The 23,282-nt window shown below is 49.3% G+C and overlaps 1 protein-coding gene and 1 pseudogene across 2 annotated transcripts in view; one reads left to right on the top strand and one right to left on the bottom strand.

Annotated features, from left to right (window-relative positions):
• LOC140899398 (regulator of G-protein signaling 3) overlaps positions 1-23,282 on the bottom strand; it is a 133,964-nt gene that overhangs the window by 81,124 nt on the left and 29,558 nt on the right. For both annotated transcript variants that reach the window (XM_078849091.1, XM_078849090.1), the window contains 2 exons: positions 22,901-22,940; positions 8,770-8,960 (listed from right to left, as the gene is read on the bottom strand). In XM_078849091.1, the coding sequence (XP_078705217.1) occupies positions 8,770-8,960; positions 22,901-22,940 (231 nt within the window). The remainder of the gene's footprint in view (positions 1-8,769; positions 8,961-22,900; positions 22,941-23,282) is intronic.
• LOC140899256 (inorganic pyrophosphatase pseudogene) lies at positions 977-6,173 on the top strand (annotated as a pseudogene).

The raw sequence follows: 23,282 nt of genomic DNA, 5'->3' as shown, positions 1-23,282 counted from the left end.
AGAAGCTCTTTGCCTTTAGTTTAAGTTGTAAACCACTGAAAGTGAAGCAGACATGAGCTGCCCTGTTACAGCACATCTCTCAAGGATGGAAACTCTGCAGTCCAGCCAAGTGATAAAAGGGAGGGAAAAAACCCTCACATTTAACACCTATGTCATGTGAAGCTATAAAAAGATTATCAGCAGCTTCTGCTTCTCTGTACATTATTTTTTCTGCAAAGTGTGGGCTTGCCTGTGGCGGCTCCGAGAGCAGGAAGCACAACCACAGCAGTAGCCCACCCCAGTCTCATCTAGCTTCAACATGAATACGGGGAGCTACATATTTTTAATTGATTAACTTCATTAGCAAGATTAAGCGACTCTGGGCAGGGTGCCTTCTCTCCTTCTGTGCTGCAGTGGACTTTGGGCTACATAGCCAACTCTGTAGGGGCAACTTGCTTTGACAACGGAGAAGCCAAGAACTCAAAAAAAAAAATCCATTGCTCTGATTGCTGCACAATGCTGACAAAACCAGCTTCTGAGACAATACAGTGCAGAAGAGCATTCAGAGTGGTGTAACTGCTGCCTTGAACGGGACTTTGCTCTGCAAAGCCTACAAAGCCTACAAGATAAAATACTGCAAAGCATAGAGGCAAAGTCTGAACTCACTGAAAGACACTGTCATTAAAATCCGTTTTAAAAGTGTGGGAACATTTCAGAGTGAAACCAAGAGTCACTAACTTGGAAAGACAATAAAACAGTAACAAAGCCCCAGCTGTGTTCTTACTTAAAGACAAATCATGAATGCACCCATTGTTTGGGCATGGTGAGTTCAGATAACGCATGCAATACACGTGAGTAGTTGTGCTGTGGAAGGCAGTGATAGGGAAGGGAACTTGTTTTGAAAACTAGATTATGCAACTGGTTGGGCTCATCCCAGAAGCTGCACACTGAGTCAGCATGGTGTGTACGAGAGCTATGCCAGAAGCTGTATGCACCTATGTTCAATCCATATAAGCAGGCAGGGCTGAGGAACAAGTGTGTCTCAGACAAAGGAATGCTGGTTTACCTGCCTGCCAAGATCTCCCTAAGGGGCTGGTGCGGTGTGTGTCAATTTGTCTCCTTCGCTGCTGGTGGCACCACGGTCAGCTACAGCGTGAAGGAGAGCGCTACCCCCAACAGCCTGGATACCAGCTCTTCTTCAAAAATGATAAAGGACACTACATTTCACCATTCCATGATATTTCAGTATATCCAGTTGCTGGCAACGTGTTCAACATGGTTGTGGAACTACCTTGATGGACAAATGCAAAGATGGAAATTGCAACAAAGGATCCTCTAAACCCAATTAAACAAGATGTAAAGAAAAGACAGCTGCGTTATGTTGCTAATGTATTTCCCCACAAGGGCTATATCTGGAATTATGGTGCTATCCCACAGACATGGGAGCATCCAGGACATAAAGATGAAAATACTGGCTATTATGGAGATAACGATCCAATTGATGTGTGTGAAATTGGAAGCAATTGGAAGCAAGAGGAGAAGTAATTAAAGTGAAATTTAATTACTGGGCACAATTACTGGGCACAATGGCACTGATTGATGAGGGGGAGACAGACCGGAAAGTAATAGCAATCAATATTGAAGACGCTGAAGCAGCCAACTATAACAATATTGATGATGTCTGAAAGATGAAACCTGGATACCTAGAAGCTACAGTGGACTGATTTAGAAGGTACAAGGTACCTGATGGGAAGCCAGAAAACCAGTTTGCATTTAATGGAGAATTTAAAGACAAGGACTTTGCTATTAACATCATCAAAAGCACTCATGAACACTGGACAGCTCTAGTATCTAAAAAAACAGATGGAGGAGCAATCAATTGCGCAAATACAACTGTGTCAGACAGTGCCTTTTGTATTAGGGTACGCCTACAGCACGAAATTATTTTGAAATTATTCTATTTGAATTTTCGGAAGCGATTTTATACATTCGGTCTTCTGTGTCCCCACTAAAGCGTGTGAATTCGGCGAAGTGCGTCCACAGTACCAAGGCTAGCATCAAACGTCAGAGCAGTGAACTGTGGGTAGCTATCCCGCAGTCCCCGCTGCCCATTGGAATTCTGGGTTAATTGGAATTCTGGGTTATCCCAGTGCATGATGGGGCAAAAAAATTCTCGTGGGTGTTTCTGGGTGTGTGTCGTCAGTTGCACCTCCCTTTGTGAAAGCTACGGCAGACAATTGTTTCGTGCCTTTTTGGAGTGCAGATGCCATACTGCTTTCAGCAGACGGTGGACCGCTGCTCTCCTGCTACTATGAATCCACCTCTCATTTCCTCTCATCTTCCAATGTAATCTCTACTATCTACTCTTTCTCTTCCTCTTCAAATGCTTCCGCTGCCAACTCTGCTCAGCCATCGTGAACCAAGCAGCACAGCTTCCGCCACCAACTCTGCTCTCCCGCTATTGCCACACTTCCAAACTTCTCCATGTTGTCTGTCCTGGGCTCCCGCCTCCATGAAAGCTACAGAAGACAACCATTTCCCACCTTTTTTAGGCTATCGTGAACTGAACAGCACCTCTTCCGCTGCCACTCTGCTCTCCTACGTTTTGCGCCCTTTTTCCAGGATTACCCGTGCAGGCACCATAGCCATGGAGCCCGCTCAGATCTCCGCTGCAGTTTTGACCATTGTAAAAACCTCGTGCATTATCCAGCAGCATGTGCAGTACCTACAAAACTGGGTGAGGAAGCAACAACAGCACAATTACAATAGTGATGAGGACTTGGACACAGACGTTCCTAGAAGCACGGCATGTGGCGATTGGGAGATCTTGGTGGTGTTGGGCCAGGTTCATGACGTGGAATGCCGATTCTGGGCCCAGGAAACAAGCACAGACTGGTGGGACTGCATAGTGTTGCAGGTAAAGGATGATTCCCAGTGGCTGAGAAACTTTCATATGCATAGGGCCACTTTCATGGAACTTTGTGACTCGCTTTCCCCTGCCCTGAAGCGCAAAGACACCAAAATGAGAGCAGCCCTCACAGTTGAGAAGCAAGTGGCCATAGCCCTGTGGAAGCTTGCAATGCCCGACAGCTACCGGTCAGTTGGGAATCAGTTTGGAGTGGGCAAATCTACTGTAGGGGCTGCTGTGCTGCCAGTAGCCAATGCAATCATTGACCAGCTGCTATCAAGGGTAGTGACTTTGGGAAAAGTGCAAGTCATAGTGGATGGCTTTAATGCATTGGGGTTCCCTAACTGCGGCGGGGCGACAGACGGAACGCATATCCCTATCTTGGCCCCGGAACACTGGGACGGCCAGTACATAAACCGCAAGGAGTACTTTTCCATGGTGCTGCAAGCACTGGTGGATCACAAGGGACGTTTCACCGACATCACCGTGGGATGGCCGGGAAAGGGGCATGACGCTCGCATCTTCAGGAACTCTGGTCTGTTTGAACAGCTGCAGGAAGGAACTTACTTCCCAGACCAGAAAATTACTATTGGGGATGTTGAAATGCCGACAGTTATCCTCAGGGGCCCAGCCTACCCCTTAATGCCATGGCTCATGAAGCCATACACAGGCACCCTGGACAGTAGTAAGGAGCGGTTCAACTATAGGCTGAGAAAGTGCAGAATGGTGGTAGAATGTGCGTTTGAATGTTTGAAAGCGCGCTGGCGCAGTTTACTGACTCGGTTAGATCTCAGCACAACCAACATTCCAATTGTAATTGCTGCTTGTTGTGTGCTCCACAATATCTGTGAGAATAAGGGGGAAACATTTATGGCGGAGTGGGAGGTTGAGGCAACTCGTCTAGCAGCCAGTTTCACACAGCCAGAGAACAGGGCGATTAGAAGAGAGCAGCAGGGCGTGCTGCCCATCAGAGAAGCTTTAAAAGCCAGTTTCATGACTGGCCAGGGTACGGTGTGCCAGTTGTGTTTGTTTCTCTTAAAGTTACCCGCTGCCTATATATATGAAAGGAAATAAAGTCACAATTGTTTAAAAACTGTTCTTTATTATTTGTTGCACAAAACACTGAGAGAAATCAGAAGCTAGACGGGGGAGGGAGGGGCATTGGTTTAGGAGGGTGGAGGAGGAGGGAAGGCCAAGTCCAGAAACCAAATCAAAATTTAGGATATGCCAGCTTTCTGTTGCGTGTGCAATCCTCTGGGGTTGACTACGTAGCCTCCCCCGCCCCCTGTGTTCTTGGGCATCTGGGTGAGGAGGCTATAAAACTTGGGGATGAGGGAGGGTGGTTATACAGGGGCTGCAGTGGCAGCCTGTGGTCTTGCTGCCTTTCCCACATTAGATCCACCATACAGCGGAGCATGTCAGTTTGCTCCCCCATGAGCATGACCATAGCATCCTGCCTGCTCTCATCGCACACGTCCCTCGTCTCTTCGTATTCAAGTAACGCTTTATGCGACTCCGCAATTGTTTGCCTCCAGGCATTCAGCTGGGCCCTATCAGTGTGGGAGGACTGCATGAGCTCGGCAAACATGTTATCCCAAGTTCATTTTTTCCGCCTTCTAATCTGGACCAGCCTCTGGGACGGAGTAGATAGGGGCTGCGTTGAAACATTTGCACCTGCTGTGGGAGAAGAAAAAAGGAGGGTAGTATTTTAAAAGATACATTTTAGAGAACAAAGGGGACACTCTTTCTCAATGAAACAGGCAATTCATAGTACACAGCACATGTTCTTTCTGTACAAGGTCGAAGTGCCTGCCACTTTGGTGTGAGTAAGCCATCGCATGCGGCCAGGCAACAGAATTCAGCTTGCAGGCAGCCATGGTAAGCCCTAGGGGCATGCGGCGTTCTGCTTCTTCCACATTCATTTCAATGCTTTCAACCAGCCGGGCCCCCTTTCCCATAGCAAGCAATGCTTGGTGGGTTTGCCATATAAAAGGAGGGCCTGTGGGCTCTCTGGGATGATCGCTTCACACAACACCCACCCCCCAAAACACATACACCACATAGCTCCGATGAGGCTCTGAGCAGGGATGAGCTCTTTAAACTAAACGCAAACAGCCCAGGACGGCTGGGTTTCCCCACCACCCTGCACCCCCCACTGCATGGCTCCGATCAAGCTCTCACTCACCAGAAATGCCTTCTCCAGGGTCATGGTCCAAGAGCATGCCTTGGGAGTGGGGGAGGCTATTGGCTCCAGCGTTAAGACTAGTTCCCGGCTAGGGGGGAAAACGGATTCCCCACTTGCTGCCTGTGCACTGTCCTCCTCCTCCTCTTTGTCCTCCAAAAACTCATCTTCCTCGCTTCGTGCTACTCCCCCCTTGCAGGTGTCCACGGACAGTGGTGGGGTACTGGTGGCGTCACCCCCCATAATTGCATGCAGCTCACGGTAGAAGCAGCATGTATGGGGCTGTGACCCAGAGCACCCGTTCGCCTCCCTGGCTTTTTGGTATGTTTGCCTAAGCTCCTTGATTTTTGTACGACACTGCTCTGTGTCCCTGGAGTAGCCTCTTTCTGTCATGGCCCTGGAGACTTTAGCATACGTATTTGTGATTCTTTTTTTGGAACGTAGTTCTGCCATAACAGATTCGTCTCCCCAGCATGCGATGAGATCCAGTACCTCCCGTTCAGACCATGCTGGAGCTTGTCAGAGAATCCGGGACTGCGTGGTCTCTTGTGATGGTGGACGCTGCATGGTCGCCTGTGATGGTGGACTGTGCTGACGGTTACCTGTGCTGATGGTGACCAAACAGGAAATTCAAAAGTTCCCAGGGCTTTTACTGCCTACCTGGCTAGTGCATCGGAGTTGAGAGTGTTGTCCAGAGCGGTCATAAGGGAGCATTCTGGGATAGCTCCCGGAGGCCAATAACGTCGAACTGCATCCACAGTACCTGTAACCCGGAACTGCGATCTCGATTTTAGCGCTACTCCACTTGCCGAGGTGGAGTACAGAAATCAGATTAAACAGCCCTTTAAATTGAAAAAACTGGTTTGGTCGTGTGGACGGAATCAGTTTTATTTCGAAGTAACTTTGCTAATTCCAAAATAACTGCGTACTGTAGACCAGGCCTTAGTCAAGAATCTGCTAAAGCTACTTTGGAAGCAGTACCACCCTGTGGAACTCCCAATACAATACCACCTGAAGTGGACAAGTGGTTCTATTACCAGAAAAACTAAGACCTAAAGGTGCATGTTGAAATGCCTACCTTTCTCCGACCAGAAAGCCCTAAGTGGGGGGAAAAAAATGAGAAATACTAGCTTACAGTTCCAGAGGAAAAAATAGTCTTGTCTTATAGATAACTTATTATAACAGAATTGCATATCTACCAATAATGTGGCATGTTCAAGATGTACCAAAGACATGTGGAGAACTAAAAACAATCATTTTGTAAAAGAGCAGCTTCATGTGCCTTAATATGTATCTTTGTACATCACAACAGTAGTTGTTCAACTCAACTGTGTATAGAATGCTTGATGGGTGTTCACTGTATTTTAGTAAGAAATAAAATTATTTTGCTGAAAAAAAAAAGAAAAGATCTCTGGTGTAACTCAAGCACTGCAAAAACCCAGACACAATGGCAGCTGCAGGTGACGCAAGGCAACAAGAAAAGCCAGGTTAAACTGAACACAGCGGGGCACCAGCCCTCTGGAGAACAAAGGTATGGGAGATTTAGGGGACTATAAGTAGGGAAAAGGCATGTTGTTATCAGGGAGGGAACAAAGAGGTTAGGCTATTTGTAGCCACAGTGAATACAGTGGATCCCAGCCATGTGGCATGGCGACGCTGAGAGGGGATTTGAGGTGTGAAACTGCCTTGGACAAGGATGGTCCCCTGTTAAGTTTTAGCCACTAGAATGCAGGTTCTATTTTTGTTTTATTTGTAACTATTTCTGTTATCTCATCTTAGGATCACTCAATCTCTGTTCCTTTTTAGTATATTTACTCCTGGTTTTACTCCATGCAGTATATTGAAGTGTGACTCCTCAGCTGATCCAACAGGCTGGTGTGCATGCTGCTCTTCGCAGACAGCAGACATGGTAACTGCTGGGAGTGCCCTGTGACCAGGGGCTGGAACTGCGGGGGTCACTTTTTAAGGAGCTTTGGGGACTGGAGTGCACCTGAGGTTAACCTGCAAGGCAAAGTGAAGGCTGACAGAGCTTTTAAGGCGTTTGTTCAGAGACTAACAGACTGGAGTGTCAGGTGGATGATGCACAGTTTAGCTCCACCAAGTCCCTCTTCCTCTGCGGCAAGGGGTAACAAGATGACTCACAGTCCTGAACTTCCTGAGAGGGCATCACAACAGGATTCCCTTAGGTTTTCTGGGACCAAATCCAGGACTATTCAGTTATGAAAAGCTGTGCAGTACCACCTGGGCATAAGCAGGAGGTAGAAGCCTTAAAACCAGCTCTGATAATCAAATTCAGAGCTAAACCGCAAGATCAAAGTTTGTGGAATTGGGAAGTTACCTCTTCACCCTACCATACATCTACATCCTGATGCCTGTCTTGATGTGCTTTGATTTTAGGGCTGCCAAGTGACAAGACTATATGAAATTCCTGGTTACATTCCCAGCTGCAAAAGTGTACCTTGCAGCCACGAGCAGAAGCCAGGTCATTCAGTACCTTCCGTAATGAGAACTTGGTGGTCGAAACCCCGGCTTGACTGGTCAGGATTCCCCCAAATGGCTCAAGCAGCCAAGCACCAAAGGTGGAAAGCTGCCCTTTTACAATGTAAACCACAGAAGCTAGAGAAGGGGAAGTCCAATGCAACAGCAAGTCCATCCCCTTACAAGGGCAGGACATAGTTCCCTAGAGAGGCACTGCATCTGATACTACACTGAATGCTAGACAATGCTAGGAGGGGAAAGCTGAAAAAGATGAGGGATCCAGTTCTTTGGTACACATTGCATGAAGGGTTTCTTTCCCTTCTCTGACAGTCATCACTCTATAGTCTATAGTCATCACTCACACTCTGGCACTGAACTCTGTGCTTCCTGCCAAGAGGCTGTGCTTGGCCATGCCATCCCTGAGTGCAGCACAGCACTTGGACAAGGGTTCTTTTCCCACAGCCAACAGCTCAGTTCCCTGAGCAAGAACTTTTGATGAAAGTTGATTCTAGCGGTAAATGGTGGCTTACGAGTGGGTCTTTGAGGCACAGAGGTGAATGGAGATGTTAAAGGAAAAGTATTTTCCACAGTGGGATACAGATGTGAGGCACGTTCCCTGGTGCAAAGGGCAGGAAGCACTGCAATATGTTAGAGTAACTGAAGTTACCATGTACAGGAGAGAGTCTGTGATACATGGGCTGCCTTTGGGACACACCAGGCTGGGTAACCAGGGAGAAATCCGATTTTTTAATTTAGCTATTTAAATTACGTTTTTCATTTTTAAAAATAAGCCTGCTTAAAATGAAATCTGAATTTAATACAAAATATGTTAAGGGCTGAACTTCTTATAACTTAGTTGTGAATGTGAAATGGGGTTTGATAAGAGAAGTTTACGTATCCAAAACATTTAAGGTTGTTTTGTTTAATCAAAATAAATGTTATGTACAGTTTTGTGAGTTTAATTAAATCCTTGTTACCATCCTAATGCAGTTTGCCACAATTCATGAGCCAAAAGTTAATTGTCTCATAAATAAGCAATACATCATTCCCCATTTCTAACATACTAAATGTACAATTAATAAGAATCTGACAATGTTAAGCTATATAATCGATGATTTAAATCCAGGCTTTGCACTTGGTGATTTAAATCTCCCTGATTTCAGTCAATCCCCCCCAGCCCATACAGCCTGGTTTCCAGATGTGCCAGGAAGGGCCAGCTTACCTGCACAAAGACAGGGAACACAAGCACTTTGGGGGCCAGTGTCACATAGGTGCCATAGCTGGAGTGCGGGATATGAGGCCTCACAATGGTGCAGTTCTGGTAGTTCCCATAGCTCTTCATAGTTTGCACTGTCTTCATCAGCCTGGATTTCCGCCCAGATCCCGTATGGGATTTGCATTTCCCTGCATTTCCTGGGACCGTGAGAAACCAAAAGAAAGCAAAGGAGAGAGAGCGAGAACTGAATTTCCACGGGTCTAGTCCACTCTGTCATTATAATTCCTGACATCGCTGATAATGCAAAGGGGAGTAACTCGAACTGAGAACTGCAGGGAATCGGTCTCTTTGCTATCATAACCACTCAGCATTATAGTGCGTGGAGCTGCAATACTAGCTGAGTGAGCGATGCTTTGTGTCTAATCAAAGATTAACCAAAACATGGGGCCAAATCCTCACCTGGCATAAACATTTAAACTAGCTGAGGATCTGGCTCTATGGATTTACACACACACACACAGAGCACAGTTTGATACAAGGATTTTATCAGCACTGATGTGAAATGGTCGCATTACTCATGAACAGCAAAATCCCAACTAAATGCCAATAAAAGCCAGTCAGTAGCCCAGCATGCATCTTGTATTTTGTACACACCGTATGTTGTCAAAAATATTTTGCAAATGTTTTCAAGTTTTAAAGAACGTAATTGGCATTATTTGTTGTATGTGTCCAATGGAGCAGGGCTCAAACTTATAAAAACTAACAAATGCAAAACAGCTCTAAACCCAGAGGTGAAAGTAAGCTGGTACGCCCCGCCCTGGTACGGCATACGGGCAAGCCGTAGAGGCCAGTTATATGGGCTCGTGGCTCCAGCAATATTGAGGGCCCGGGGACCTGGCTCCACCAATGTTCGGGGCCGGGTCTCCCCCCTGGTCCCACCTGCTGCCCCCCCACGCCTCCCTCGAGTGTCCCCTGGCCCCCCCTTGCTGCCCCCGTACGCCTCCCTGGGTCCCAGAGCAGAGCGTCCCTGTCTCTCCCCTGCAGCTCCATGCTGCCTCCCTGCATCAACTGCCGCCGCAGAGTCCTAGGGCCCCCCATCACCCACTGCCAGGGCAGGCTGCCCTTCCCCCTCAGACCCTTTCATTTTCCGACGGGACCCTCCACCAGTACAGCCACCCCTCATACCCGCAGTCACCGCTCCTGCCCCACGCTGGGCAGGGGCAGCCCCATCCCCCACCCCCAATGAGGCTATAGTGAGAGGCAGCAGCAGGGGACAAGGTGCACATGTGATGGCAGCCCCCGCCCCCACTGCACCCACCACAGAGGAGGCAAGGGAGAATGACAGTGCTGGGGGTGAGTGTGCTGCTGGGGGGGAGAAGGGGGCCCCTACCCCAGAGCTCGCTGCTGTCGGCGGGGAGAGGGCTGGGGGGAGTCCTCCTCTCTGGCTCCAGTCCCAGGGCATCCTGCCTGCACCCCAAACTCATCCCCAGCCCTGCCCCAGCCCAGAGCCCACACACCAGCCAGAGCCCTCACCCCCCCCCCAGCACCCCAACCCTCTGCCCTAGCCCTGAGCCTCTCCAACACCTCAAACCCCTCATCTCCAGCCCCAGCCAGAGCCCTCATCCCCCCTGCACCTTAACCCTCTGCCTCACCCCTGAGCCCCCTACCACACCCCAAACCCCTCATCCCCAGCCACACCCCAAACCCATCCCTAGCCTCACCCCGCAGCTCTCACCCCGGCACCCCCTCCCATCCCCAAACTCCCTCCCAGAGCCTGCACCCTACACTCCTCCTGCACCCCAGACCTCCTCCCCCACCCAAACTCCCTCCCAGAGCCTTGGGCAGGTGGGAGGTGGAGTTTGAGGGAGGCAGAGTTTGGGCAGGGGCAGGTTCTGGGCAGCACCAAAATTTTTACAAACCTGCCACCGCTGCCAGCAAGAGCTGGTGCACCATACCGGGGCGGACTGGCTTCCCCTGTTGGCAATTTAAAGGGCCTGGGGCTCCCAGCAGCGGCTGGAGCAGCGGCTGGAACCCTGGGCCCTTAAAATTGCCACCGGAGCCCCGCTGCCAGAGCCCTGGGGTAGCGGCAGCAGGGCTCGGGTGGCGATTTAAAGGGCCCAGGGCTCCTGCCGCTGCTACCGCTCCGGGCCCCTTAAATCGCTTCTGTAGCCTCGATGCCACTACCCCAGGGCTCCAGGGACGACTTCAAGGGCCTGAGGCGGCAGAGGCAGCGGGAGCCCTGGGTCCTTTAAATGGCCCCCGGGGTCCTGGTGGTGGGGCTCCGGCAGCTATTTAAAGGGTTCAGGGCTCCCGTTGCCTCTGCCGCTCCGGGCCCTTTAAATAGCCGCTTGAGCCCTGCCACCGCTAGCCCAGGGCTCCAGCAGCAGGGTTTCGGGGATGATTTAAAGGGCCTGAGGCTCCACTGCGGCAGTGGCAGCTAGAGCCACGGGCCCTTTAAATCATCCCCGAGCCCTAAGCCTCCCAGCCACCTCTGCAGCTGGGAGTTCAGGGGGTGATTTAAAGGGCCCGGGGCTCCCAGCTGCTGCTACCACAGTCCTAGCCCCGGGCCTTTAAATCCTGATTTAAGGGTCCTGCCTCTTCCGGTAGAGGCCCCACCCCCTCCTCAGGACCCCAGAGTACCAGCAAGTCCCTTAAGTTACTTTCACCCCTGTCTAAATCTGAGCATAAATAGCTATTCTAGACCCACAACTGTCCCACACCTTGGGACCTTATTCCCATTGCTAAGCATGGACACTCCTCTTCTCAATGGGATAAAGAGTCATAGGGTTTAAGGCCAGAAGGGACCATTAGATCATGTAGTCTGATCTCCTGTATATCCCAGGCCACCAACACCACTCAGCACCTGCACACTCAACCCAACAACCGAATTGAGACCAAAGTATCACAGCCTGCAGGAGACTAGACTTCTGGCCAGGAAATGATTAAGTGAGAGATACCCAGATAATCCTGGCAAGTGACCCACATCCACATGCTGCAGAGGAAGCCAATCACCCCCCACCCAGACACTGCCAACTCGACATATGGTGATCAGTGAGACAAGGAGCATGTGGAAGAAGAACCAGCCAGCCACACCCCTCAGAGAGAGAATCCTCAGTGCCACCACAGAGCACCAGCTCACCCGGTCCAATGTCCCATCTCTGGCGGGGCCAGCCCTGATGCTTCAGAGGAAGAAGGTAAGAAAAAAAACCCAGGCCTAGCCCTGCTGGACTTTAAAGCTGTGAAACTGTTTCATACAGAAATCCTGTCCCTGGTCCAGAACTGAATCTTGCTCAATCCTAAGGTATTTGGGGCCAAGGAAACGGATTTCACATTATAGGGAGAAGAAGTAAACATTCTCAGGTGGTAACTTTTTAAACTGCAGCTCTGAGAAGCTGCTCAGGGTTGGAGATGCCAGAATAAATGTCAGAAAGATGGATTTGTAAATATATTCATAAGTATATGAATGACCCCAGGCCTCTTCAAAGCGATCCCGTGGCTATTACAGCTGCTCAGACTGGTGACTGTATATTGCGGTGACGACCTTGTGAATCAGAGTAGCAGCACCCAGCCCATGCAGTTTCAGTTTTTAAGCGTTGTATTTCACCTTCACGTTCAGGAAATCTGACCAACCTCATTAGTTTTCTATTCTGGCCCTTTTCACTGGAGAAATCCATTATCCTCATCCAGAAAACAGGATTACACCAAAGCTTTCTTTGCAGCCGCCTGCTTCCATGACCCAGTACAGTGATTGCTTTTCTCTGCATATGGACTTCACAGTCTGGCAGCTCTCCGAAGTGCTGTTTCAAGCCTGCAGTACTACAGTCCCAGGTTTCCGGGTCAGAGACAGCACATGGCCTGTCATGCCCTTGCCCTCACTCTGGGAACTATTTTTAAACATCAGATGATCAACGTGCATTTGTTCCATGCTGGTCTCTTGTCAGGACAGTCCCTCCCCTGTTCTTTTGTAAGCATACAGGCATTTCCAGCATGCTCAGACATGCGGACAGGTACAGGAGTTGGTGGTGCCCTGCGTGTGCTGTGAGATGGTTCGGGGGCTGCTTTGCTTAGATATCAACCCACTCTTTCCTCACTAATGGCATAATTTAGACAGATCAGAACCTTGCAGATTTCTGGGAGCATTTGCCCACACCCACAATCGGAGGCCTGGGTGCAGAGAAGCAAGAGACCTGCACTATACAGCTGAGGGGGATTAATGCAATCTAGAAGCCTATCTGTGTCATCCCTCCCTCTGCATGAGTAGGTGTAACCCCTTTAACTTTTCCTTCTGATACTCGTTTTACAGCTCTTCCATCTGGTTACCTCAGGAATGCCCAAGGGGCACAGGACAGTGGCAGGGAGGGGAGCGGATCATTCTCAATTAGCCAGAGACAGGAGCATACCGGAGCCCACAATCCAAACTCACCCAAACTATCTCAAAAAGAAAAGGAGTACTTGTGGCACCTTAGAGACTAACCAATTTATTTGAGCATGAGCTTTCGTGAGCTACAGCTCACTCCATCGGATGAGCTGTAGCTCACGAAAGCTCATGCTCAAATAAATTGGTTAGTCTCTAAGGTGCCACAAGTACTCCTTTTCTTTTTGCAAAGACAGACTAACACGGCTGTTACTCTGAAACCAAACTATCTCAGCACACTTCCCTAATCCTTGCAAGACTGTGCCCTACACACTCTCTTTCAACTGGCCAAGACCTGGGAGTTGCAACACCATCCCAAACTCTCCAGCTGAGTCTTCCTCATAGCGACAGGAGCTTCTTTAGAACATGACAGTCAGAACTGATTGCAGTCCATTGCCTGGGGGAACTTACACACAGCCTGTGGTACAGTGCTGGGGTCACTGCTGAGCACAGGCTCTAACTGATGGAGTTTCATGGATCTTTTACTGGTGTGCAACACTCTGGCATTTTTAGGTGAGGCTCTCATCCTAGCAGTAGCTGCACTGGCTGGAGAATGAGTTAATTGCCTTCAGAATGCCCCCTGTAGAGGTCAGCTGTTCTGCTTTCATTTAGCATGGTTGCTGGTTGCAAAGCTCCATGTCTTGCTACAGATTAAATTAATGCCATTAATAATACTAATGATAGTAGGACAGCTCCTGGCTGCAATGGGCATAGATAGTAATATGGCCTTCCAGTTAATTACATCTTTGGGCACTGCCTTGGACACACCTTCCACCTGTGCGCAAACCACATGGAAATGGGACGATTTCCTCTGCCTCAGGTGTCAGCACAGTCTAAAGGTGACTGACCCCACAGAACTGGGGGTCAAGAGAGCTGTCCTCTAATGCCAGCCTGCCTCTGACTCATGAGTGACCTTGGGCAAGTCACAGCCCCCGGTTCCTCAGTTTCCCCTTTTGCAAAATGGGAATAACAACATGCACCTTTCTCTGTAAAGCACTTTGGGATCAATAGGTGGATAGTGTTAGATGAATGATAGGTGATTTATGGGGGAAACTGTTCTTTTCCGTCAACTAAACACCTCAAATCCTGGCACAGTTATACCTAAATGAGAATCTACCAGCCACAGTGCAATGCACCTAGCTTTCACGTCAGCTGCATTCCCAAATGTTTCAGAGTGGCCAGCTGCCAGATTCATTCATCTGTCAGCAGAAGACACTGTGCAGGTGACTCAGCCTGGAAAGCAGCGTGAGTGCATGTGGGACAAATGCTATGGTAAAGTAAGTATGCCGTGCCGTTGTAGCCGTGTTGATCCCAGGGTATTAGAGACAGCTGTTACAGTAGGTGGTGCTCTCAATGTGTCACTGAACAGATGCATTCAGGTACTGCACAGCTGAGAACTGCTCTTACCCAGTCAAAGATCCGGCCTCAGTCCAAACCACCCCAGAGCTCACAGTTAGCATTGAGCCTGCTCCAGAAGGAAGGAGCCACCAACCTCCCCCATCACACAGGAATAATCCAAGGGCTAAGGCTGCAGAAATAGCTAATGGCCTAAATGTTGCTTTTGCGGGACAATGAACACGGCTACTAATAACCCTGCTTTAGAGCTGTCAGCCACCGTTTCGGAACCTTCTCAGAACTACCAGCAGCGAGCTGGCGTGTGACAAAGATGTGGGGCAGGGGAGTTCCTTGCCTACCAAGAAGCAGGTAGCTCTGAAAATGCAATGCCAGGGTGCTGCCTGTTTGGGGAGGGAGGAGACTGCCAGTCCGCCTGGCCCATGGTTACAGTGTCAGAGGGGAGATTAAAGCAGGGCTGTCAAGCTGGGGGAAGTTGTAAAATATTTCCTACTGATAATGTGTTATTTGCTGTCCCCCTGGCCTTGGGGGGTGGCTGACAACAGAGAGAGCCTTTGGAAAGCCTCCCTGTGACGTGGGGCCACTGAAAGCACTGGGGAGATAAAGGGGGACCCAGACCCATCCCAGGGATCTCAGCCTGCCAGAAGTGAATTCTCATCACAGCTGCAGCACATCACTGGACAGAGTGCAGAAGCTGCCACCCCCCCGTCACCCCAAGGAGCCAGAGCAGCCACTGTACCCCAGGGCAGGGCCCAGACCAAGGGCCTTTGAGGCTGGGAATCTAAGTTCTGTGTCGAGGTTTTAGGGCAAAACCATTGCCAAAGGGATCTGACTGCATTTCTCTGTAAGCCAAAAGCTGCTGCCCTAGTCCCTGTGGATGCTGCCCCTTCTGTGGCTGGTGTTCCACATAGACCAGGGAGAGGACCAAGCAGGCAGAAATCTCCCAGGCCAACCATTAAGTCAAATGAGACTCCAGGGAGTTACTAGCAAAGGAATCTTGCCTAAAGCAATGTCCTGCTGTTAGAGCCTACTGCTTGTGTGCAGCAGCATCAGTACTAAATGGCTGCATAGGCTGCAGTCCCTCCAGTTGCCAGTTCATGAATCCAGCCATTTCTGCATTTTCTGCTCCTGCTTTTGCATTGTAGCTGAAGCCCATAACTGTCCTGTATAGAAACAGGCCAAAACACTCCTGCATAAGGCCATGGAGTAGATAGGGCCTTTTCCAAACTAAATACACTAGTCTAACCAACATTATAGAAAGGATGTGGAGCAACTGGAGGGGATCCAGATGCGAGCAACAAAGATGATGAAAGGGATGGAACACAAGCCATACGAGCAAAGGCTGAAGGAGCTGGGTATGTTTAGTTTGGAGAAGAAGAGATTAAGGGGGAACATGACAGCAGTCTTCAAATACTTGAAAGGCTGCCATAAAAAAGATGCAAGAGAGAACAACTTTTCTCCTACATAGGGCAGGACAAGAGGCACTGGGTTCAAACTACAGCACAGCAGACAATACACTAGCACTTTTTTCAATTAGGAGTGTGAAAAAACACGCCCCCCTCCCCCCCGACCAACATAAGTTTCACCGACAGAAGCACCGGTGTGGACAGCCCTGTGCCAGCGGGAGACGCTCTCCTGCCGACATAGTTACCGCAGCTCGTTGGGGTGATTTAATGATGCTGGTGGGAGAACTCTCTCCCGCCGGTATAGAGTGGCTACACGGGAGACCTTACAGCCATGAAACTGCAGCGGTACAGCTGTGCCACTGTAATGTCTGTAGTGTAGGCATAGCCATAGACGAAATCTCAGGAAAAACTTCCTACTGTAAGAACAGTAGGACAATGAAACAGACTGCTCAGGAAGGGGTGGAAGCTCCCTCACTGGAGGTTTTCAAAAGGAGGCTGGATAGCCATCTGTCTTGAATGGGTTAGGCCAGTGGTTCTTAACCAGGGGTATGCATATCCCTGGAGGTACATTGAGGTCTTCCAGGGGGTACATCACCTCATCTAGATATTTGCCTAGTTTTACAGCAAGCTACATAAAAAGCACTAGCGAGATCAGTACAAACTAAAATTTCATAGAGACAAAACGAGAAGTCAGCAATGTTTCAGTAACAGTGTGCTGTGACACTTTTGTATTTTTATGTCTGATTTTGTAAGCAAGTAGTTTTTAAGTGGGATGAAACTTGGGGGCATGCAAGACAAATCAGACTCCTGAAAGTAGTTTGGAAAGGTTGAGTGCCACTGGTGTAGACACAAAAAGGAAAGGAGGACTTGTGGCACCTTAGAGACTAACCAATTTATCTGAGCATAAGCTTCCGTGAGCTACAGCTCACTTCATCGGATGCATACTGTGGAAAGTGTAGAAGATCTTTTTATACACACAAAGCATGAAAAAATACCTCCCCTCATCCCACTCTCCTGCTGGTAACAGCTTATCTAAAGTGATCACTCTCCTTACAATGTGTATTTCCCCTTGTTTTTTCCTACCCCGCCCCCTCCTCAGTTCTTGTTAAACCCTGGATTTGTGCTGGAAATGGCCCAACTTGATTATCATATACATTGTAAGGAGAGTTTCAGAGTAACAGCCGTGTTAGTCTGTATTCGCAAAAAGAAAAGGAGGACTTGTGGCACCTTAGAGACTAACCAATTTATTAGAGCATAAGCTTTCGTGAGCTACAGCTCACTTCTTCAGATGCATATCGTGGAAACTGCAGCAGGCTTTATATATACACAGAGAATATGAAACAATACCTATTCCCACCCCACTGTCCTGCTGGTAATAGCTTATCTAAAGTGATTTCCAGCACAAATCCAGGTTTTCTCACCCTCCACCCCCCCACACAAATTCACTCTCCTGCTGGTGATAGCTTTAGATAAGCTATTACCAGCAGGACAGTGGGGTGGGAATAGGTATTGTTTCATATTCTCTGTGTATATATAAAGCCTGCTGCAGTTTCCACGATATGCATCTGAAGAAGTGAGCTGTAGCTCACGAAAGCTTATGCTCTAATAAATTGGTTAGTCTCTAAGGTGCCACAAGTCCTCCTTTTCTTTTTGTAAGGAGAGTGATCACTTTAGATAAGTTATTACCAGCAGGAGAGTGGGGTGGGGGGAGGTATTTTTTCATGCTTTGTGTGTATAAAAAGATCTTCTACACTTTCCACAGTATGCATCCGATGAAGTGAGCTGTAGCTCACGAAAGCTTATGCTCAAATAAATTGGTTAGTCTCTAAGGTGCCACAAGTCCTCCTGTTCTTTTTGCGAATACAGACTAACATGGCTGTTACTCTGAAACCTGGTGTAGACACAACAAATCCTGCATCTTGGCAGAGGGTTAGACTAGCTGACCCTTCTGGTCCCTTCTAACCCTATGGTTCTATGATTACATATTCTCTTAACCATTAGGCAGTAGTGTGTTTGCTTTTAGATAAATGCCAGCAGAGACAGATTGCACTGTATTCGCAGTACCCACTGTTACTGTTTGTCCAGTACCTTGCCCTTCTAGGGGGGCCTCAGTTACCTACCAGGTTGTTTCTAGCTCTAACTACAGTGATTCTCTAATTCGTTCCATGTTCCCTTTGCTAACAGTCTGACTGCCAGATAAAACCAAATAACGAGAGATGGGCTCATGACCATACACTAAAGGGCAAGGTGGCTGCAGGCTGGCAGCTGGCTTTTACTCCGCATTGCTAAATCTCCTCATTTCACTTCAAAAATTCCTCACCCATCAAAAGTAGTTTCCTAATTTTCTCTGGTCTGATCTGGGGAGGCAGCCAACTTGCACAAAACAGTGTTCCCATTGCAATATGAAGGGTGACAATAGCTCCAGTGTTTGCTTGTTTAATCACTGTTCAGATTAACTAGCGTTTTCTCTCCCATGCTTGCTAAACAAACTGCAAATGCTAATTAAAAATAAACACTATGGGGAAAATCCTGGTTCTTCCTAACCATGCTCCTGTTGCAACAGGGAGGCCCCCAGAGCAAGGGTACTCTCTTCACAGGGTCAGCAGTGGCAGAATGTTGTAATAACCCACAACACAGAAGTGTCCCCCTACCTGCTCAGGTTTCAGCTAAGGGAAATTCTCCTATCAGAAGGAATTCAGAGCTTGGGGAAGCATGCACAGGGTCTTGAAAACTTGGGACCCATGATGAAGACTCCAGCTATCACCCAGCTTTTCCACTGCAGAGCTTTCCAGCTGCCACATTGTACTCACTAAGCGGGCTGGCCAACAACTACACTCAATACAAAATTTTACAGCTGGAAAACTTGCACAGGCAGTTGCCCCAATGCCAGGAGGAGACCGTTCAATTAGAGAATCATAAAGAACTTCTTGTCCTCGCCCACACCTAGCACTAGGGTGACCAGACAGCAAGGATGAAAAATTGGGACGGAGGTAGGGGGGTAATAGGAGCCTATATAAGAAAAAGACCCAAAAATCGGGACTGTCCCTATAAAATTGGGACATCTGGTCACCCTGCCTAGAACTGCAGCCCCATGACACACCCAGAGCAGAGCTTTCAAGCTACCCTGGAGCCGAGCAGACAACTGTACCATCCCACCTGATCCCACCTGAAGCAGATCATTGGGAGAAGCCAGAGAGCAAGGCCTGTTGCTCCCTGGCAATGGCAGCTGTGTGAAGCTCTCCAGACTGAAAACAGTCCTTTCCAGCATCCAGTCTGCACCCAGCTGAGCACCTCCAATTTTCTCACCTGGGCTGGGCTTAGTCTGAAACACGCACACTTGGGACTGCTCTGTGTCTAGAGTCTCCCGAGTCCCCAGTAGTTTGGCTTCCTGAGGTATTAAATAAACCAAACCCAAGGAGAAGGCTCACGCCCATGCACAAAGGACAGGCAGAGAGAGAGCATTTCTCAGCCCAGGGCCTCTCTCCACACCAGACTGTTCCCATACTAGGTGCATTTTACATGAATATCCTCTGGATCTGGGATTTGTTTTGTTATGATACAGAGACACCCAAGAGGAGAGACGCAAAGTGGGGGAAGCACACACTTCTCATGAGTTCATTGGCAAGCAAGTCGTTGGCCTCCTGTATTACAGACAGCCATGCAGAAAGAGGAACTCAGGGCTGCAGAACATGCTACAACCAGCCAAACACACCGGGACTGCAGGTTTGATTGCTAAGAAGATGATAAGACTTTTCCAGCTTCTCACAAATGCTAGCTCTAGAAAACCACGTCTTTAGTACAAACCGACAGCAAGCCCAAGCTAAACGCTTGGAGTTGCATCTGCCCCATTGGCCCATGCACTGAGCCTAGTCTACAAGTGGTTTTGCATTTAAAACTAGACTGGATTCACTAATGTGGCACTGCATCAAGCAATCCTGTCCTGATCCCAGGGTCCAGGACTCTGCACACCTGACACTGCTTCTGATTTTAAACAAACATCCCACACCTCAGAAGAACACTTAGTGGCCAAAAGGCTCAGAGTTTAGGGCCCTGCTTCAGCTAATCCACCAAAACCCAAACACACATATTGTCACAGAAAACTCTATCGCCCTCCACTCCATTCACCTTCCCTTTAGCTGCCGCTCACTTAACCCCTCGCTCTGCAGCTTCCTTCCATCGACTGGCACGCACCTCCGCAGCCGGCTGCCCTGTTCGGAGCTGACGCTGCGCGGGGAGGCAGCAGGGAGCACCGCACTAGAGGATTTCCCACGATCAAACAAGCTGCCGTTCACATGGCTTTGGAGCAGTCTGTGCACAGGAACCACACGCCCTTTCCCCAGGCAATATGTTGAGTCACGGGGCATGTCACCACCAGAGCACATGGAAGCCGCTCGCCCAGCAGGGGGTACCAGAAGTACACATTTCTCTGGAGCCAGACTGGCATCAGTTCCCACAGCTCTGAAGGGCAGGACTTGCTGTTATAATTTTAGCTCCTCACCCCACAGCAAAGAGACCTAACAGAGCTGAATGAATGAGTGAGACAACGAGATTTCGAGGAAAGCTGGCACAGTGTCTGCAGCAGCCTCAGACAGCCATGTAACTTCGACTGCACTAACATCTGCAAGAATCAGGTCCAGGGCCAGTTCCAATTGCTCAGTAATAAAATGAACCCACTGGAGAAGTGCTAGGGGGATGTCCTGTGTGAGGAGCAACACCAACACCTAGAAAGCGCCTTTCCCCAAGCCTGAGGAGGGCAGACCCAGGCAATGCACGGCAGACAAGCCCACGGACATATTCAGGGACCTGCCAGAATACCCACCCTCAGTGCTTTTCATCCCAGGATCTTAGAGCACTTTGCAAAGCAGGGCTGTCATAAATATAAAGAAAAGGGTAAACACCTTTGAAATCCCTCCTGGCCAGAGGAAAAACCCTTTCACCTGCAAAGGGTTAAGAAGCTAGGATAACCTCGCTGGCACCTGACCAAAATGACCAATGAGGAGACAAGATACTTTCAGAGCTGGAGGAGGGGAGAAAAAAAGGCGCTCTCTGTCTGTGTGATGCTTTTGCCTGGAACAGAAAGGAATGGAGTCTTAGAATTTAGCAAGTAATCTAGCTAGAGACGCGTTATATTCTGTTTTGTTTAAATGGCTGAGAAAATAAGCTGTGCTGGATGAAATGTGTATTCCTGTTTTTGTGTCTTTTTGTAACTTAAGGTTTTGCCTAGAGGGATTCTCTATGTTTTGAATCTGATTACCCTGTAAGGTATTTACCATCCTGATTTTACAGAGGTGATTCTTTTACTTTTTCTTTAATTAAAATTCTTCTTTTAAGATCCTGATTGCTTTTTCATTGTTCTTAAGATCCAAGGGTTTGGGTCTGTGTTCACCTATGCAAATTGGTGAGGATTTTTATCAAGCCTTCCCCAGGAAAGGGGGTGTAGGGTTTGGGGAGGATTTTGGGGGGAAAGATGTTTCCAAGCGGGCTCTTTCCCGGTTATATATCTGTTAGATGCTTGGTGGTGGCAGCAATAAAGTCCAAGGGCAAAAGGTAAAATAGTTTGTACCTTGAGGAAGTTTTAACCTAAGCTGGTAAGAATAAGCTTAGGGGTTTTCATGCAGGTCCCCACATCTGTACCCTAGAGTTCAGAGTGGAGAAGGGACCTTGACAAGGGCACGTAGCATTATCCCCATTTTAGAGATGGGGAAACTGAGGCACACTGGTGGGGAGGGAGAAGTGCAGTGATGTGCTCCCAGATTTGAACCAGGGCTCTCTCAAAGAAGGCTCCCTCTGGTTCAGCTATATACAGGATTCTCCTTGAGTGATTCACTCTCCTTCACACAACAAAATAACCCAGTAATTCTACCATCTTCCTCCCATAATCTTCACCAACCCTTCCACAAGGCCCTCACCAGATCCATCTGCCCTTACACCTCAGCCATGCTTCCCCCACCCCTCCAGCAGCTCCTCTAGGGGTCTCCCCTACCAAGAAGCTGTGGTTACAACCCTTTGGCTGTGTGGTGGTTGGCTGGACATGGAAAAGGTCCCTCTGGTGCTGGTTCATGGCTGGCTGCAGAATGGATCCCCTTTGCTTTCTGAGATGGCCTGGTCTCCTCCGACTGCCGGGAGGGGCTCAGTGGGGGAGTGAGTCTTCCCTGGCTTGTATGGGGAGTTTCTAGGGAGGAATTGGCTGGGGTGGAGTGCAGAGGTGGGCAGGCAGGCATGGCAGGGATGTTCACTCAGTGGAACAGCAGCATGGCCCCACAACTTGCTCCTCCCCATGCCCGGCTGGAACAGCTGACCGGGTCAAGGAGGAGAGTACATGGCACTTCCTCCATATGCGATGCATTGCTGAGGAGTGGAGCCCCCTTGCAGCTGCTGCCCTGGCAAGGATGGGGCACTGCAGGGCAGCCGCCGCCTCTGTGAGCAGCAGAAGGGAAGGAGCAGAAAGGTTAGTCCCAGCCCCAGAGAGGATATCTGTGGGTGAGTCTGAGAAACCACTCCTTGCCCCAACCTGACATCACCAGTTCCCACTCACTGACAGCAGGTGATATGCATGGGGCTGGCCCAAGGACGCTGGGGAAGGCCAGAGAGGTGAATCTGTGGGACAAACCCTAAGCATGACCCAGCATGCAAACAAATGAGGGGAGGGCAACACTGGGTCCCCCGCCTCCTGCCCAAGGAGGGCAGCCCAGCAGCTTGTCTCCTCGAGCCCTTGCAGTGAGGTTTCGAGGCTTAGGCCCTCACAAAGCACAAAGCCAGAGGTCTCAGGCTGGCTCTGTAACCTAGGGCTTGTCCAGCTTAGTGCCTGCACAAGGTCACACCCTGGTTCGCAGCAGAGGGGAATCCAGCATTGGTTCCCTCCCAGGCTAGTGCCCCATCCCCTGAGGGGGATGCCACAGAAACTGCCTAGGCAGCAAAACTCCCGAGTCTGCCGAGCCGTGGGCTGCTAGGAATGGACACTTACCCACCGCGGCATTGTGCTCCTGATACACAGGCCTCAGCAGCTGGAAGACACAGAGCAGGCAGGACATGGTTACTCCCTGCAGCTCCTGGTAGGACCCGCACCAGCAATCTTCAGGACTCGACTTCCAGAGATCCCAAAGCACTTTGCAGAGGGGTGCAGGGTCATCAGCCCACATTGCACTGATGGCGAGAACTCCAGTCCTGTGTCCTACCCACTGGAAAGCCTCCCCATTTCCCCCAGCACTTGACACAACCCAGCTGACAAACACGTTCAGGACAGCCAGCCATCATGCCCCTTAGCAGGACAGTATCAGCACACACAGTACAATGGTGAGTGCTGCCGGGGATGGGAAGAGGCCTTGGGACACAGCACCAGCTTGGAA

The sequence above is a fragment of the Lepidochelys kempii genome, chromosome 16, assembly GCF_965140285.1.
Source record: "Lepidochelys kempii isolate rLepKem1 chromosome 16, rLepKem1.hap1, whole genome shotgun sequence".
NCBI lineage: Eukaryota > Metazoa > Chordata > Testudines > Cheloniidae > Lepidochelys > Lepidochelys kempii.
This window is presented reverse-complemented; position numbering and strand designations above follow the sequence as displayed.